General features: G+C 41.0%; 1 protein-coding gene across 2 annotated transcripts in view; it reads right to left on the bottom strand.

Annotated features, from left to right (window-relative positions):
• Window positions 1–202: 202 nt before the first annotated feature.
• Window positions 203–14,396, bottom strand: part of Ccny (cyclin Y) — a 73,174-nt gene continuing 58,980 nt past the window's right edge. For both annotated transcript variants that reach the window (XM_050122081.1, XM_050122082.1), the window contains 3 exons: window positions 11,814–11,980; window positions 3,353–3,515; window positions 203–927 (listed from right to left, as the gene is read on the bottom strand). In XM_050122081.1, coding sequence (XP_049978038.1) covers window positions 811–927; window positions 3,353–3,515; window positions 11,814–11,980 — 447 coding nt within the window. In that variant the 3' untranslated portion in view covers window positions 203–810. The remainder of the gene's footprint in view (window positions 928–3,352; window positions 3,516–11,813; window positions 11,981–14,396) is intronic.

Raw genomic sequence — 14,396 nt, 5'->3', positions numbered from 1 at the left:
CAACTGCAAGAAAACTGGAAGGCACAAGCACCCATGTAATCTAGATAGAACATTCCTGGAGTGAGGCAGGAGAGGGAGACTTTTGGTTCAGCACTACAGTTAAGTTAATCCGGCTATTGTTGGAGGGGAATCAGATAAACAAGTGTGTAGAAACACAACAAGCACATCTCACTTGTGAGGAAGACAGCTCGAGAAGATGATGCAGAGATAAACAAATCAGTACTATTTATTTGGATGTCTGTGCCATGGTGGGTACAAACTATATTCTCTGCTCTGTGGGATCAAAACCAAACCAGAATAAAAACGAACAAACAACCCCCCACCCCAATCCCAAGAAAGCAGCAAGAAGGAACGCAGGAAGTCTTACAGAGCAAACCGATTCCAAGGGCACAGTATGGCACTCCTGACTCGGATGTGCACTCAACTCTGCTACCTACCTCTGGCTCCATCTGGTATTTATGACCAGACAGGGACCCAGAAACAGTCAAGCTACCAAGTACTCTCTGCCTCAATACAACTTCCCTTTCCTTCATTTCCTCTCCAGGATTAGAGTCTTTTTCCTCCATGAAAGAAGTGCTGTTCACGACGGCCGGGGAAAGCTCGATACCGGGTGCCAGAACACTGATTTCACATCCCCTAAAGCCTCTTAGTGTGCAGAATGCAGTGTGGAGGCAGGCGTGAAGGCAGCCTTGACGGGGCTGTGTTCAAACAAAAGAGGGAAAAAAGAACAGAACAAACCACCCCAAGTTCATCTTTTCTCAAACAAGAGGAGAAACCAAGGGATGGCATGACCTCAGAAGGGTGCCCCAGTTAGGAGATGATGGCAGGGGACCACCGTGGCAGAATCAGGTTGTCAGCACTTGCTGACCGCTTCCTGGTGGGTTTTCTCAGGTCCTTGTACTTGTCCTCACAGAGACGAGAGATGGCCTGAGAGAAAGAAAGACAGTGCAGGTCAGGGCATACACCAGCACCCAAGGGGACCTGCCTTTCCTGGCTCAATAGGCCTTGATGCCCGGCACAACTCCAATTCTGTTTGAAAACTGGGTGGTGGTGGTGGTGGTGTGTGTGTGTCCTCATGATCTTGGAAGCAGAAGGGAGGGAATGCCCAATTCTACTGTGAGGGACAACTACAATGAGGATGCCTTAGTGAGAGACAACCATAAGAACGATGGTAGCAGAAAAACCTAGGGTCCAGGGTTTTTCCTAGGAGCCAACTGATATGGTGGGTGTTGGTGAGCTAGACTCGTGGACTCTGAGGGATGGAGGGGTCACACAGGGCCAGGATGGAAAGACTTTGTAGTCTGCAGCCAGCATAAATCTGCCGGAACTTTTTAAGAGAATATGTTAAAATTCAAAACAGCATTTTAGAAAAATAACTTCAACAGCAGCAGAGAAGAAGGGCTGGAGGAGAGAAAAGAGACAGGCGTCCATGTGCAAGTCATGGTCAAGTGGAGAGCAGAAGACTACCAGGCTGAGAGGCCTTACCCCTCACATGGTGCACACAATATGGGTGAACATAACAAAAACACAAGTCTGATTGTTCAGGGGCATCAGAATTCTTGGATCAAGTTCTTTTATGTAAACTTCGTAAGATTAGCAAGTATCTCTGAATTCATAATAGCAACAGATAGCAATATTTCCTCTTAACCTCTCTGTATAGAGTAATAACAGCTTTCTCTGACATGTAGACAGAGAAGATAACACTCTGAGCCCATCTGAGAGTAATTTTTTTTCTTTTTCTTTTTCTTTTTTTGAGACAGGGCTTCTAGAACTAGAACTACATCTGTAGGTCAGGCTGGCCTTGAACTCACAGATATCTGACTGCGTCTGTTAATTAGTGGGATTAAAGGCGTGTACCACCACCGCCCAGCGATAATAATTTTTCTCAGCCTGTAAAGGTGCACTGCACAACCAGCACATCAGTATCTCCCTGCAGTTCTGTTGGTTTTTTGTTTTTTGTTTGTTTGTTGGAGATAGGGTTTCTCTGTGTAGATTTGGTGCCTTCTCTGGAACTTGCTCTCTAGACCAGGCTGGCCTCAAACTCACAGAGATCCACACTTGCAGTTCTGTTTTAATCCAGTGCTGGCACCCAGCTTCTTCCCCTGCTTTACTAGCTGCTTTCACTTTCTTTGAAATAATAGACTATAAGATGGGAATTTTAAGCATAAATCCTTTCTTTCCCATGCTGTTTTCAGGACATTTTATACAGCCACAGCTAGGAAACCAGAAGAATAGTGTTCAACAGAAGAAATGCGAGGAAATTCACACTAAATGAAACTTCTGCAGACACCAAAACCAAACAACAATAACAAATCACTTTCCCTCTCTGGCTTGATTGTATCCAACTATTGGCCCTGTCAGAGCGACACCCTGAAGAGGGGGACAAGCAGTAGGTAAACACCACAGGCCTTAGTGAGTCTGAAAAGGGCTCGCCCATCTTCCCTGTGGTTTAAGGTTTTGTGCTGGTTATTTTTTTGTCAACTTGACATAAGCTAGAGTCATTAGGGAAGACAAAACCTTAACTGAGAAAATGCCTCTATCAGACTGGCCCTCCTGGGCAGGTGGCCCTGAGTTGTATAATAAAGCATGCTGAGCAAACCACGAGAGCAAACCATTATGTGGCATTCCTCTCAGGGCCTCTGTTTTGGTTCTTACCTTGTCTTCCCTTTCAATGGTGAAGTATAATTCTATCCTACTCAAGATGGTATTGGTCAGTGTTTTATCATAGCAAAGAAACCAAACTATAACAGGCTCTACCGATGAGATTATATTGCCTAAAGGCTGAAGTCCAGAGGGATGAGCTCAGGGTTAGCACAAAATGAAGAAGGGGAATCTCACTACAGTTCCTTCTCACCACTTTGTCTTTCCTACCTTCCTTCTCTCTGCTTTCACAGATGTAACGAATGGGTGGAAACACACAGTTTCTGTGATAAATAGTCACAGGTTAGAACAACAGCCTTCAACCTAGACTGAACAGTGAGGCAGGCCTCAACTCCAACCACAAAAGAATCCTTTAAAAAAAATAATAAAAGCTTTTCTGGATTCTTAATTGCTAAGGTCACTTGGCAGCTTCTTCCTACTTTAAGAAAAAAGCATGCTGGGAAATACTTATTTTGTGGGCTTATAATCATAAAAACAAAACAAAGCAAAATCATAAACACAAGGATGTTAAAAAATGTTTGATTTTAAAATACACTTGGTGTACATTAAGTAAAAACTGCCATCTGACTGTTAAAATGAAGTACATATGTATTTAGTTATCTGTTCATTTCATAGCACACTCTGAGAGACAGTGTTGGACACAGAGATGGTAATGGGACAATGCACTGCAGCAGAGCATGAATCTACTTACCTCAAGCTTGTGGGCACGCTCCCTGCTTAGGGGCTCCAGGGGAAAGCTCAGGTTGTTTGCTTCTGCCAGAGAACGAAGATCAAAATAATACTTGGCATACACGCTGGAAGGAACATTGATGTTGAACTGTAGGAGTTCTAGGAACTGTCGCTCCAGCTCATTCCTGCAGAACAGAAGCAGCAATAGCCGCACTTAGTCGCCTGCTAGTACTGCCAACCACTGAAGACTAGACTGCAGAAAACTGTATCCTCCAGGAAGAAAATTTATCTCATTATCGCTTGGTTGAACACCAGCTATGAAATACTACTGTTAAATATGTGTTAAGAGGCAAATCTACATGAGCTGGAGCCCAGAAAGATGATCAATAAGAACTGCATTAGGGAGATTTGTGTCTCTAAGTCATCAAACAGACAATGCTCATCCCTCCCTTACCTGTAATGAATTCATCAAGAACGGTAAGGACAGGCCCAAGTCTCAGAAGATACCTAGAGAAGCGGCCTCTGTAGCTGAGGTCTATATCTCCTTAACGGGGGTGTGTGTGTGTGTGTGCGCGCGCGCGCAGTATTTAGGAGCTTCCTATGGGAAACGACTAGGGGAAGGGTTCAATTCTAGCTCCAGTCCTTAAAGAAATTCCATTAGCCTGGGAACTGAGCTAGGAGAGGGGTAACATGTTAAAGAAGCTGACAGACTACCCCTACTCCAACTTCAGCTTGGCTGGTCTGTAGACTGGACTTCTAACAGGTCCTATGTGGAGCTGGCTGCTGGACGGTCTCCACAGGGAGAAGAGAGATGTCTCAGTTCATCCAGACAGCTCACTTTTATTTTGATAAAAAGAACAGTCGGAGTGAATTTTCAAAAGTCAGTATTGAGAACATCTCATTTACCTTTCAAAGTAGGCATACTTGTTACTATTGTGGGAGCTGGTCCTAGTTTTTTCTCCAGAAAGGAAGTACCCAGTATGTTGGGTCAATGCCCTGGAGCACCTGATTCTGAACTTTTGTCACAGCACACTAAAACTGTTTGGTGTAGTTCGCTTCTACTTGTCTCAGCCAGGACACCTGCTTTTCACACCAGCCAATTTTCTAGACAAGCAGAACGCAGACGCGAGTAGGGAAGGTGGAGCTCTGGTGGGAAGGGACAGCCAGAGATCGAAGACCTGTCACCAAAGGAACCCACTTGCTACAAGCTGAATTTGGGTGAATCCTGTCCGCTCTGTACATCACTCTTCAGACCTGAGCCAGTGCAGCACTATCTTGCTCCCAGGCTAAACTGAGTCCCCCTCAGCTTGCACTTAAGAACCATTTCATTATGCTGTAAGAAGCTATGACAATCAGAGATCCACACTTCACAGCAGCTGAGATAGAGGGGCTAAAATCTGAGCCACAGCTACTGGGCAGAGAAGAACTGAAATCCCAGCAAGCACACAAAGTACATATAGATGGAAGGAAGAAAGGAAGTAAAGTTAAGAAGCTGTTGATGGAGTTCCAAGCGACACTGTCTCAGGTCTTTTATTTGGAAAATAAAATAGAACAATCTTGTTTATTTTTGTATGTTCTTGTGAACAGAGCTTACATGTACCAAATAAACAAACTGTTCTGAATTTTATACTTTTAAGGACTTTAGTGTTTTTAGGATTTTTGTTTTTAAACTTCAAGCAACTATGCTTTATTTAAGTGAGATTTAATAAAAGTAATCCCATTGAGTGTGAAGCAACAGTTTATGGGTACAGACTGCCCCCTAGTGATGAATGGGCATCACTACAGAGCTTATTCAAAGAAGAAAATCTCTTTATTCTATATTCCCAGCATTCTTGAACTTGACAGAGGAGGATCATGAGTCTGTGGCCAGCCTAGCAAATTCAAACAAGACTCATAAAATAAAAAATAATTTCCAGTTTTAATTTTTCACTCTACAGAATGAATTTAAGGACAGATCTGAAAGCTTACTGTGTTAACAGGAAACTAACAATGGTACAAAAGAAAAAAGAAAAAAGGCTTTATTGATTTCCTTCCTTCACCTGGGTCATCCTGAGGAAATAGTTCTGGTGTCAACATTTATAAGAAACACATTCCAGTCAATAAATAAAAGCTCCTTTTAAAAGAAACTGCTACACTAGTTTAAGACAGCACAGAAACAGAACTGCACTGGGTACATTTAGTTAAGCTGAAAGCAGGACTCAGAAGTGGAGTAGAGTTGCTTCATAAGCTGGCACCTTGCCGGTCTTTCTAAAGCACCGAGCTCAGCAGCAACAACCCTTGGGGAATACACGACTGAAGGGTCCCAAGAAGGCATCTCTAGTGTTCACAGCACTAGGATTCACACTTACACAACATGGAAACACCGGGAAGTGACTACTGGCAGGTGAGTGGGTAAACAAAATGGGGCACTGTATATGAAACAAAAGAGTATTCAGTCTTAAAAAGAGAATGATGACAGGTCATAAAATAAATGAGCCCTGAGGACATTATTCAAGGACCGTTAGCTGCAAGAAGGTAACCCTCTTACATATGAGGTACCCTGAGCAGCACACAGACATATTCAAGTTTATTTGGGGCTGAGTTCACTAAAACTCTCAGGATTCAGAAGGATGGCCATAGTAGGTAAAAACTTACTAAGATATCTGAGGGTTTAAATAAATTATCTCACATAAGTCTTTTTATCAAGCCTCATTTATTCTTCCTATGCTCTCTCCAATACTCTCTTGATGGTTTCCTTTCTATGTCTTGCTGTTCCTCTTTTGATGCTCTTCCTCTCTGTTCTTTTTTATCCCACATGGTTTCCAGTTTATATACCCATACAGACAATTAACAAGCATGAATTTCACAGAATCACAAAAACAGGAACAGGAGGCACCTAACGTCTCAGAAGTAGTGTGGCTATAACACTTTCTGGCAGATATTGGGAGGATTAATTAAGAATGAGACTTTAAACCAGTACAAAATTCTAGTAAGTTTTTGTGCACCGACTACATTTCTTAAGTGTAATTAGTTAAGCTAGAAGTGGGTGATTAACAATTGGAGAAAAACACGGCACTTTTTGAGCACTTCTGCTTCCTACCTCTGGCAGCTGGAAACACAGCATCCTGGTAACCATAGTAACCCATGGGCTTGGGAGGAAGGTGAAAGTACTTGATTTGTATCAGTGTCCAGCTAGTTGAGTTAAAGGGGATTTCTTTGGAGACTTTGTTTCCAGTTCTAGCAGGGGTTAGCTTTCTTTTTGAAAACATGCCTTTGGAACTGAGTTCCAAAGCTATTTCCCCATTTTCAGGTATTTGTTCAAGAAAATGAGAACACATTTTCCAACACTGAAAACTGCAATAGTGTGCTCAGGTAACTGGGACAAAATACCAGGAAGATTGGGTATCCAAAGCAACAAATGTTTTCTCATGGTTCTGGAGGATGGAAGGCCAAGACCAAGGTATCTCCTAGGGCCTTTCTCCTTGGCTACAGATGGCTACCTTTTCTGCACCATCTTTCTGTCTGTGGCCTAATATCCTCTTCTAGGTACACCAGACATATTTGATTAGGTGTAGTGCAAATGCTTATTAGCTTTAACAATAAAAACCTGGAGTCAGATATAGGGGTAAATGCTGAAAGATCAGAGCAGAGCAGCCAGTCACTAGTTCTTAATTCTACTGAATCCTCAGATCAAAGGGCAATCCTATCCCTATGAATCCTCAGACTGAATGCCTGAGTTCCTGTCTCGTCCCACCTTATATATTCCTCTCTCCACTTAGTCAACCTCCCTAGTGTTGGGATTAACAGCGAATGACTCCTTAGTACTTGCATTAAAGGTGTGAACCACCACCACCTGGCTTTGTTTCTCTTTTAGACTGGATCAATTTCATGTAGCCCAGGGTGGTCTTGAACTCACAGAGATCTGCCTCTGCCTCCCAAGGGCAGGGATAAAAGGTGTGTGCCAATACTGCCTAGCCTCTGATCTTATTTGTTATATAGCACAAACACAATATTACCATGTTTTCCCTTTTTTGTCTAAAATAAAAAAGGCCATAACTAATATAAAACTATGTACAGTAAGTACAATAGCTATGTACAATATATACAGACAATAAATACATCAGGAATGTCTAGTCCATTTGCATTTGACAAATTCAAAGAAAATATTCCAGTATCTATCCTAACTTGTTGAGGCTAAAGTCTTGTATTTAATTCACTTTCTATCTTAACTTGTATTAGCATCCAAAACTATTTTTCGATGTATCTTAACCTTATATACTTTACACTTCTTTAGTGAATTTCTTTTCTGAATTTGGTAAAAAGGAAAACTGTAACAAGTCTTCAACTCCATCAGAGACCTAAGAAGGAAATACTATTAACTGAGTAAAAAGGAAGTACAAACAAGCAACTTCCAAAAAATAGGAGAAATGACAGAAACAGTTGGTTTCCTGGACAGTTCACCCAAGGTTCCTCTAAAACATTTGGGCATTCATCTTTGGCCTTACAGATCTAGAATGTCAGAAAGACTTATCTGTGAAGCTGGATTTACTGAAGGGCTGTTCTACCTTGTCTAGGCAAAATTTGGCAGTTATTTCTTTTGTGTCCTGCTCGTCCCATTTGGATAGCAAACTGTCAGCAGTCAAGGCAAGAAGAGAACTTTCTTGCTCAGTGGCTTACTTTTGTCACAATTAGGACCCATCCTGATGACCCCATTTTAGCTTTATGTCTTCTTTAAAACCTCATGTCTTCAATTATGAATATGTCCTCAGTTTTATGGGTCAAAACTTTAATGAATGACCTCTGAGAAGATCTAATTTGGCTGCTAATAGCCAGAATCTGTTACAGAGCTCTGTGTGGGTTCAAGTCTTCATGCTGGGATGTGCATTTACCTGCAGTAAAAAGAATACTTCAAGCATGCTGAGTAGGCCAGCAGCATGGGAGAAAGACTTCACCTGCAACTATGACTTTTGTCTGCTAAAGGTGACTGGCAGCAATAGCCTCTGAGGAGGAGCACAATATTGCTTTTCCCTCTTTCTATATTCTGTTTTGGGAGGGGAGCAGGGCATGCATCCAGTCTTATGAAGGTTCCTCATCCTGAGTTAGAACTCTGGAATGTTAATGTTGAGAAAGCAAATAATTCCAGTGACCAGTTAATAGGAAAATAAAGGAATACCTAGTGGTTTTAAGTAATTTGTATTAACAGATGACTATAATTTTAGCATGTAACTTAGAAAACATCAAAATAATTCAGTGGTACTAATATACCAAAATCCCTATAATGTCATAGCCTCTTGACTATTATAAAAGGTAAGAGAACAGGAATAACTTATGTCACTAGGTAACAATCATACATGAAAATATGAACAAGAGAAATCAGCTATACCAATATCTTTAATAGATCTGTTTCCCAGATTAGTTTAACTCCTAACTTTTATAGATTCATACTTTCTGTTTTATTTTTTAGACAGGGTCCAGGCTGGTTTGGAATTCATACTCCTACACTATCTCTTAGTGATGGGATTATAGCTATGTGCCACCACACCTGACTCTTTATACTGTCCTTATCAACTGAGTGCTGATGAGATGAAGACGTTTTTGTAAGTGACACTTTTTTCTTTTTCTTTTTTGGTGATAGGGTTTCTCTATAGCTTTGGAGCCTTTTGGAGCCTGTCCTGGAGCTAGCTATTGTAGACCAGACTGGCCTCAAACTCACAGAGATCCGCCTGCCTCTGCCTCCCAAGTGCTAGGATTAAAGGCCTGCGCTACTACAGCCCGACTATAAGTGACACTATTGTAGTCCAGATATTAGCACTACAGTTCCAGTCTGTATGCACGTTTTCTATTACGGGTAATTTTAAGGAAAAGATTAATGATGGCGCAAACTCAAAAAGAAATAGAGCTCAATGAGGAAAGGGGACAGTCTAAAACCTCACTCTAAGAACACGGACTCATAATGGTGGGACTCAGGTGCTAGTTCACACTTACAACTTTAAATGGTATTAATCACATATTAACATATTATGTTGAGAGAAACCTGTCCCTTGCTATCTCTGAGGTAAGTCTTGGTATTTGGTTGGTCTGGGACTCCTCCTGTGTGCCAGGATTAAAGATGAGTGACATTCTACTTACTGAAAAGCTTCGGCATCAGCATACACACATACACACTAGATAGACAAGTTTCCAAAACTTTTTAGAGATGGACAAGTCAAGCTAGAAAGTATGAAGACCTCTATGGTTACGGCGGATCACCACACAAAGCATTCTTTGCACTGATGGTCCACCAGGAAGATTCTTTCTTGGCGGCAGGGAGAGGGGAGGTGGGGATAGGACAGACTTATCCATCCACACGTCTCTCCATACATGTCATCTGTTTCCCTCAGGAGAATACATAGGCTTTTTGGCACACACACACACACACACACACACACACACACACACACACACAGCATAGATTAACAGCCTATTCAAAACAGGAAATTTGGTTTTCAGAACAAATGGTGGGATCATCATAAAAGTGCCTCAAAAGATTGCTATTTAGTCAGGCGAGAAAGGAGCAGGCCCAATGGAGGCTTGGAGTCTCTAGAGGCAGGTGAGGGGGCACAAGGCCATGGACGAGGTCACCTTCCATTTTCTTCAAGAGAACTACTGACACTCTGGCCATGAACTCTGGATCTCCCTGTCTCTACCTCCAAATGTTGGGGATTGCAAGATTCTGTCACCACACCTGACACAGTCTACACTTTAGAACCAAGTGCTCCTATGTGCTTTCCCCTGCTCAGTCGCCACCACGAAGCCATTCAGCAAATGCTAATGTCCTGATGAGTGTCAGCTGTGGCTTGTCTATCAAAAATAAAAAAAGAATGCAAGGATGATGCTGGTGCACATCAAGCCCCAGGAATACATGGATGATTTTTAGTATTTGAACTTGTCAAATATACCAAAACTTGGAATGTGCTTTCTGAAGCCAAATGGACACATGTTATTCTAGCTACTGAGTTTCTTGGGTTAGGCTCGTTGATCACAGAGGAGTATGGGCTTTGTTACTGGTCTGAAGTGACATAGGAGTCCAAATACAAACCCCCAAAGGAGTATTTACCTGTTAAAAGTTTCAGTAAATACTTTCACAAAACTGGAAAGTATTTCCAGCACCTATTCATGATCACAATGACAAGAAATACAGTTCACTATATGTCCAGAGGCAGGTTCCCTGCGGGGCCTGACAACATTTAGCCAAATTTATTCACTCTATGTCAGGAGCCATGTAGCCTAGTCTTCGATCAGCATATGACTACCTGTCCAAAAGGTTTCCTTGGGGCAAGGCACCCATGGAAATGGATTCTCATTTGGCAAGGACCAATAAATCCATGGATCAGGATAGGGATTTGCAAAATTCATGAAATTGGCATGCTTTTTTCTCTCTCATTATATTGTTAATTCTTTGGGGAGCTTATAGTTTTCTTTGTCAGTCACACTTGCAACAGCTGTAATTTTCCCTGGAAATTTTGCTCTTTTTTGAATATTTTTCTCTAAGTTTCAGTAGGCAGCTAATGCTCCTCAAATTTCTTATCTGGAATTGCAAACTACAATTCCTAATCTTAGGAACTTTTCTAAATCAATAGAGACACTTAGGTACATGTGAGAAAACAATACTTGGAACATTAGCCATGTCTCACAGTTCTGGAAAGGGGAGTAAGGCATGCATACACAGATTATGGAAAAAGCCTCAGGAATTCACACAGTGCCAATCACTGAGAGTAAGTTCTCAGGGCATCAAGCATATAGAATCAATGATAGGATCTAGTATGATCCAATGGGAGAAAATGCAACGTAAAATATGGGATGGAGAGATCCATCTTTGCCACACACAAGATTTTATGTTGGTGGGAGAAGTATGGGACAGTAAGATGGGAAAGAGTGCCTTTTACAGAGAGATCGAGACATGGGACCCTCCTGTGAAAAAGGGAACTGTAGAAAAGCATATCTTGTAGATAAGGAAGAACTGTTCGGTTTTGATTATTGTTGTCCTTAAGGCATGTGGCCCATGTCTATTACTTTTTAACTTTGTAACCACAATAGCTGCCAGCTGATGGAAGTGTCTGGCTCATTATATGGTTAAGCCTGCAAAAAACACTGAACTCTATGTCTAGAATAAGATTTTGTAGGGGATAGGAAGGTATATTTGGGGAAACATACAGGGGAACAATGGGGGCTTTCATAAAGTTTATGATGTATTTCTTAAAAGTCAAAAATAGAAGCCAATAATAAAGCTGTCCATGTAAGAAAAGGTCTGTTTAAGTATAAATAAAAACAGTTTGAGCTATTTGGGGTCACCTGCAGGCAATTCACTTGGTGGTCAGAAATTTTCCTTCATCCAACACCCCTTCCCTATCTCAGGACCTGAATACAAGCCAAGGCTGGACCCAGCAGCTAGACTGTACAGGCCATTCAAAAGAGGCATGCTCTGCCTCTACTCAGCCCTGAAACAGAGTGATGGCCACACTTACATGTCCTCCACTGTGATGTCTTTCAGGATCTGGCAGTAATCTACATTCCACACAGCCTGGTCATCCCACACCTTAGAGGCCAGCAGGATTGCCCCTAGAACAATGCGCTTCCAGTTGGCTGGACAGATGTCAATCTCTGCATACGTCAAGAGCCTTTCAAGGTATACCTGAGGAGACATGAGGAAGCCAGTGCTAAGTGCCTTCAAGTTGTCTCTTCCACCAAAGTAAACTCAGCATAAATCCCACCTCGACAATCCTTTAGGCAGGGGCTACCTGGACATACTTATTTCTTTATATGACTATCTGCTGTAATCAGTTAAAAAAAAAGTCTTGAAAATGATGTCATAAGAGCAAACAAATTCAAGGGCAATGACAAAAATATATTAAATATATATACATAAAAATTTGTTGAACATACTTAAAATATAAATTAAATATAATCTATTTAATTTTTAATCTATTTTTTCTTTAATTGAAAATAGATTTTTTTCTCACAAACTATATTCTGATTATAGTTTTCCCTCCCTCTATTCCTCCCAGTTTCTCTCCACCTCCTATTTCATCCAGATCTTCTCCCTTTCTGTCTCTTGTTAGAAAAAAAAAACAGGCTTCTAAGGACTAATATTATAAACTATAGTAAGATAAATCAAACACATATTGGGATTGGACAAAACAAACAACAAAAAGGAAAGGAGCCCAAGAGAAAGCATTAGAAAGAAACAAAGAACTCCTCCTTTGCACACCCAGAATTGCATAAAAACACTGACCTGAAAGCTGGAACTGTCCAGGATGCAGTGGTATTTCATTTGTATTTTAGTAAATAAAACTTCCCTCAAGATCAGAGAGTAAAACAGCCCCACTGGTCAGCCTTACAGACAGGGCAGTGTTAACAAACACCGTTAATCCCAGTAGCCACATTAGTTGCCACAGAAACTGGGTGTACATGCCTTTAGTCCCAGCCCTAGAGAGGATTATAACATGGGATGAAACACCTCTGAGGCTTAGTCTCATTCTGAGATTCCTGGAGGCAGGTCGCCATTTCAATCTGAAGTAGAGGTAAGAGTCAGTGGCTGGCTGCTCTGCTTTTCAGATTTCAGTTGGAATCCCAATTTCTGTCTCTGGGTTTTATTAATCATGCTTCACCAGGACATACTTATTTCTAAAAGGCTGAAAGGCCCCGAGAGTCTTATTAGGATTAGGCTGGAGGTCACAAACTGTGACAGTGAAAACGTAGCTGATCTTGTAAATATTGAGGCTGGTATAAATTCCAATAGCCACAGGTCAAAATATATTCTCACATAAAGAATGTAAAGGCTACAAACCTATGCATTTTTTATTTTTATTTTTTTTTAATTTTTTTTTTTTTTTGATGTTCGAGGCAGGGTTTCTCTGTAGCTTTTTGGTTCCTGTCCTGGAACTAGCTTTTTATTTGTATAAAAATAAATAACTGGGTGGGCCAGTTTCACTTTCAGCTGGGCATCCTAGAGAACCTGGGTTATACTTTCCCAAAGCTTGACAACAGACTCTTCCAAAAAACAGAAACTGGAATACCTAAGTCTCTTGTCTCATAGAAACTGGAGGCAGGATGCGACATTCCCCACATCATGGTAAGAGTTTCTGTGCACCTGAGTTGGGTTAGCCTCTGTAATAAAATAATTTCCACTGGCTCAGGCAGAAAGGTGGCTATGAAATTTTGAGCTAAAACTACCTTAGTTGATGGATACTAGTAACACACTAGATATTGCCTGAAAAGAACCAACATGTTTTATGACATGCTATTCATATCAATTAGGGCTTAATGAAGGAAGGAGACATCACTATAACATCATCATAACATGTTACATGTGAGGAAAGCAGCTGTTACACCACAGGAGACAATTACAGTGAGCACATCTTACTAGCATGTGATTCAGCAGAACTTGTCATCGTAGTTGGGAGGGGGGGGTCCCCATTAGTATATTTTAATACCAAGCAAAATACTATCCAACTGATTTTTATGAATAGTATTTCTAGAAAGTGCTAACAGGATACTGTTCAATTAAAACTTCATACTACAGTCATGTGAAAGACCGTCCTAATGAATCTCTAGACAACACAGTTTAGTGCCACCTCTGGAGCTATAGAGTACTCTGTCGACTGCAGACAAAGAAAAGTTTTCAAAGGCATTTTGGGATGGGAGATTAAACTCACCAAATCAAGGACACACATAAGCACAACTCCAACAAAGATAAAATTATCCAACATGAATTTAAAAAATTATGCAAGGTCAGGTATATGGTCTGAATTCAAACATGATCTTTTTGGGTGTTAATCCTGTAGTCTTATAGCTATTCGGTTTAGCCCAACAGATATGGCTCCAATAAGGCTAAGATCAAGTCAGCAACATAAGTTGACAGCTTCATTCCAATCCCAGTTATATTCTAATTCATATATTATCAGTCTATGTTAGGGCATGAGAACTATTATCCAAACTCTCAGCACTCACCGATGTTCTACAGATTCTAACTTGTGACCAAGAAATAAATTATTTTAAGGGAATAATTATAGCTTCCTGTTCATAAAATTCTACAACCTTTCCACTTG

The sequence above is a fragment of the Alexandromys fortis genome, unplaced genomic scaffold, assembly GCF_014885135.2.
Source record: "Alexandromys fortis isolate MF-2015 unplaced genomic scaffold, M_Fortis_MF-2015_v1.1 scaffold_193, whole genome shotgun sequence".
Taxonomy (NCBI): Eukaryota; Metazoa; Chordata; class Mammalia; order Rodentia; family Cricetidae; genus Alexandromys; species Alexandromys fortis.
This window is presented reverse-complemented; position numbering and strand designations above follow the sequence as displayed.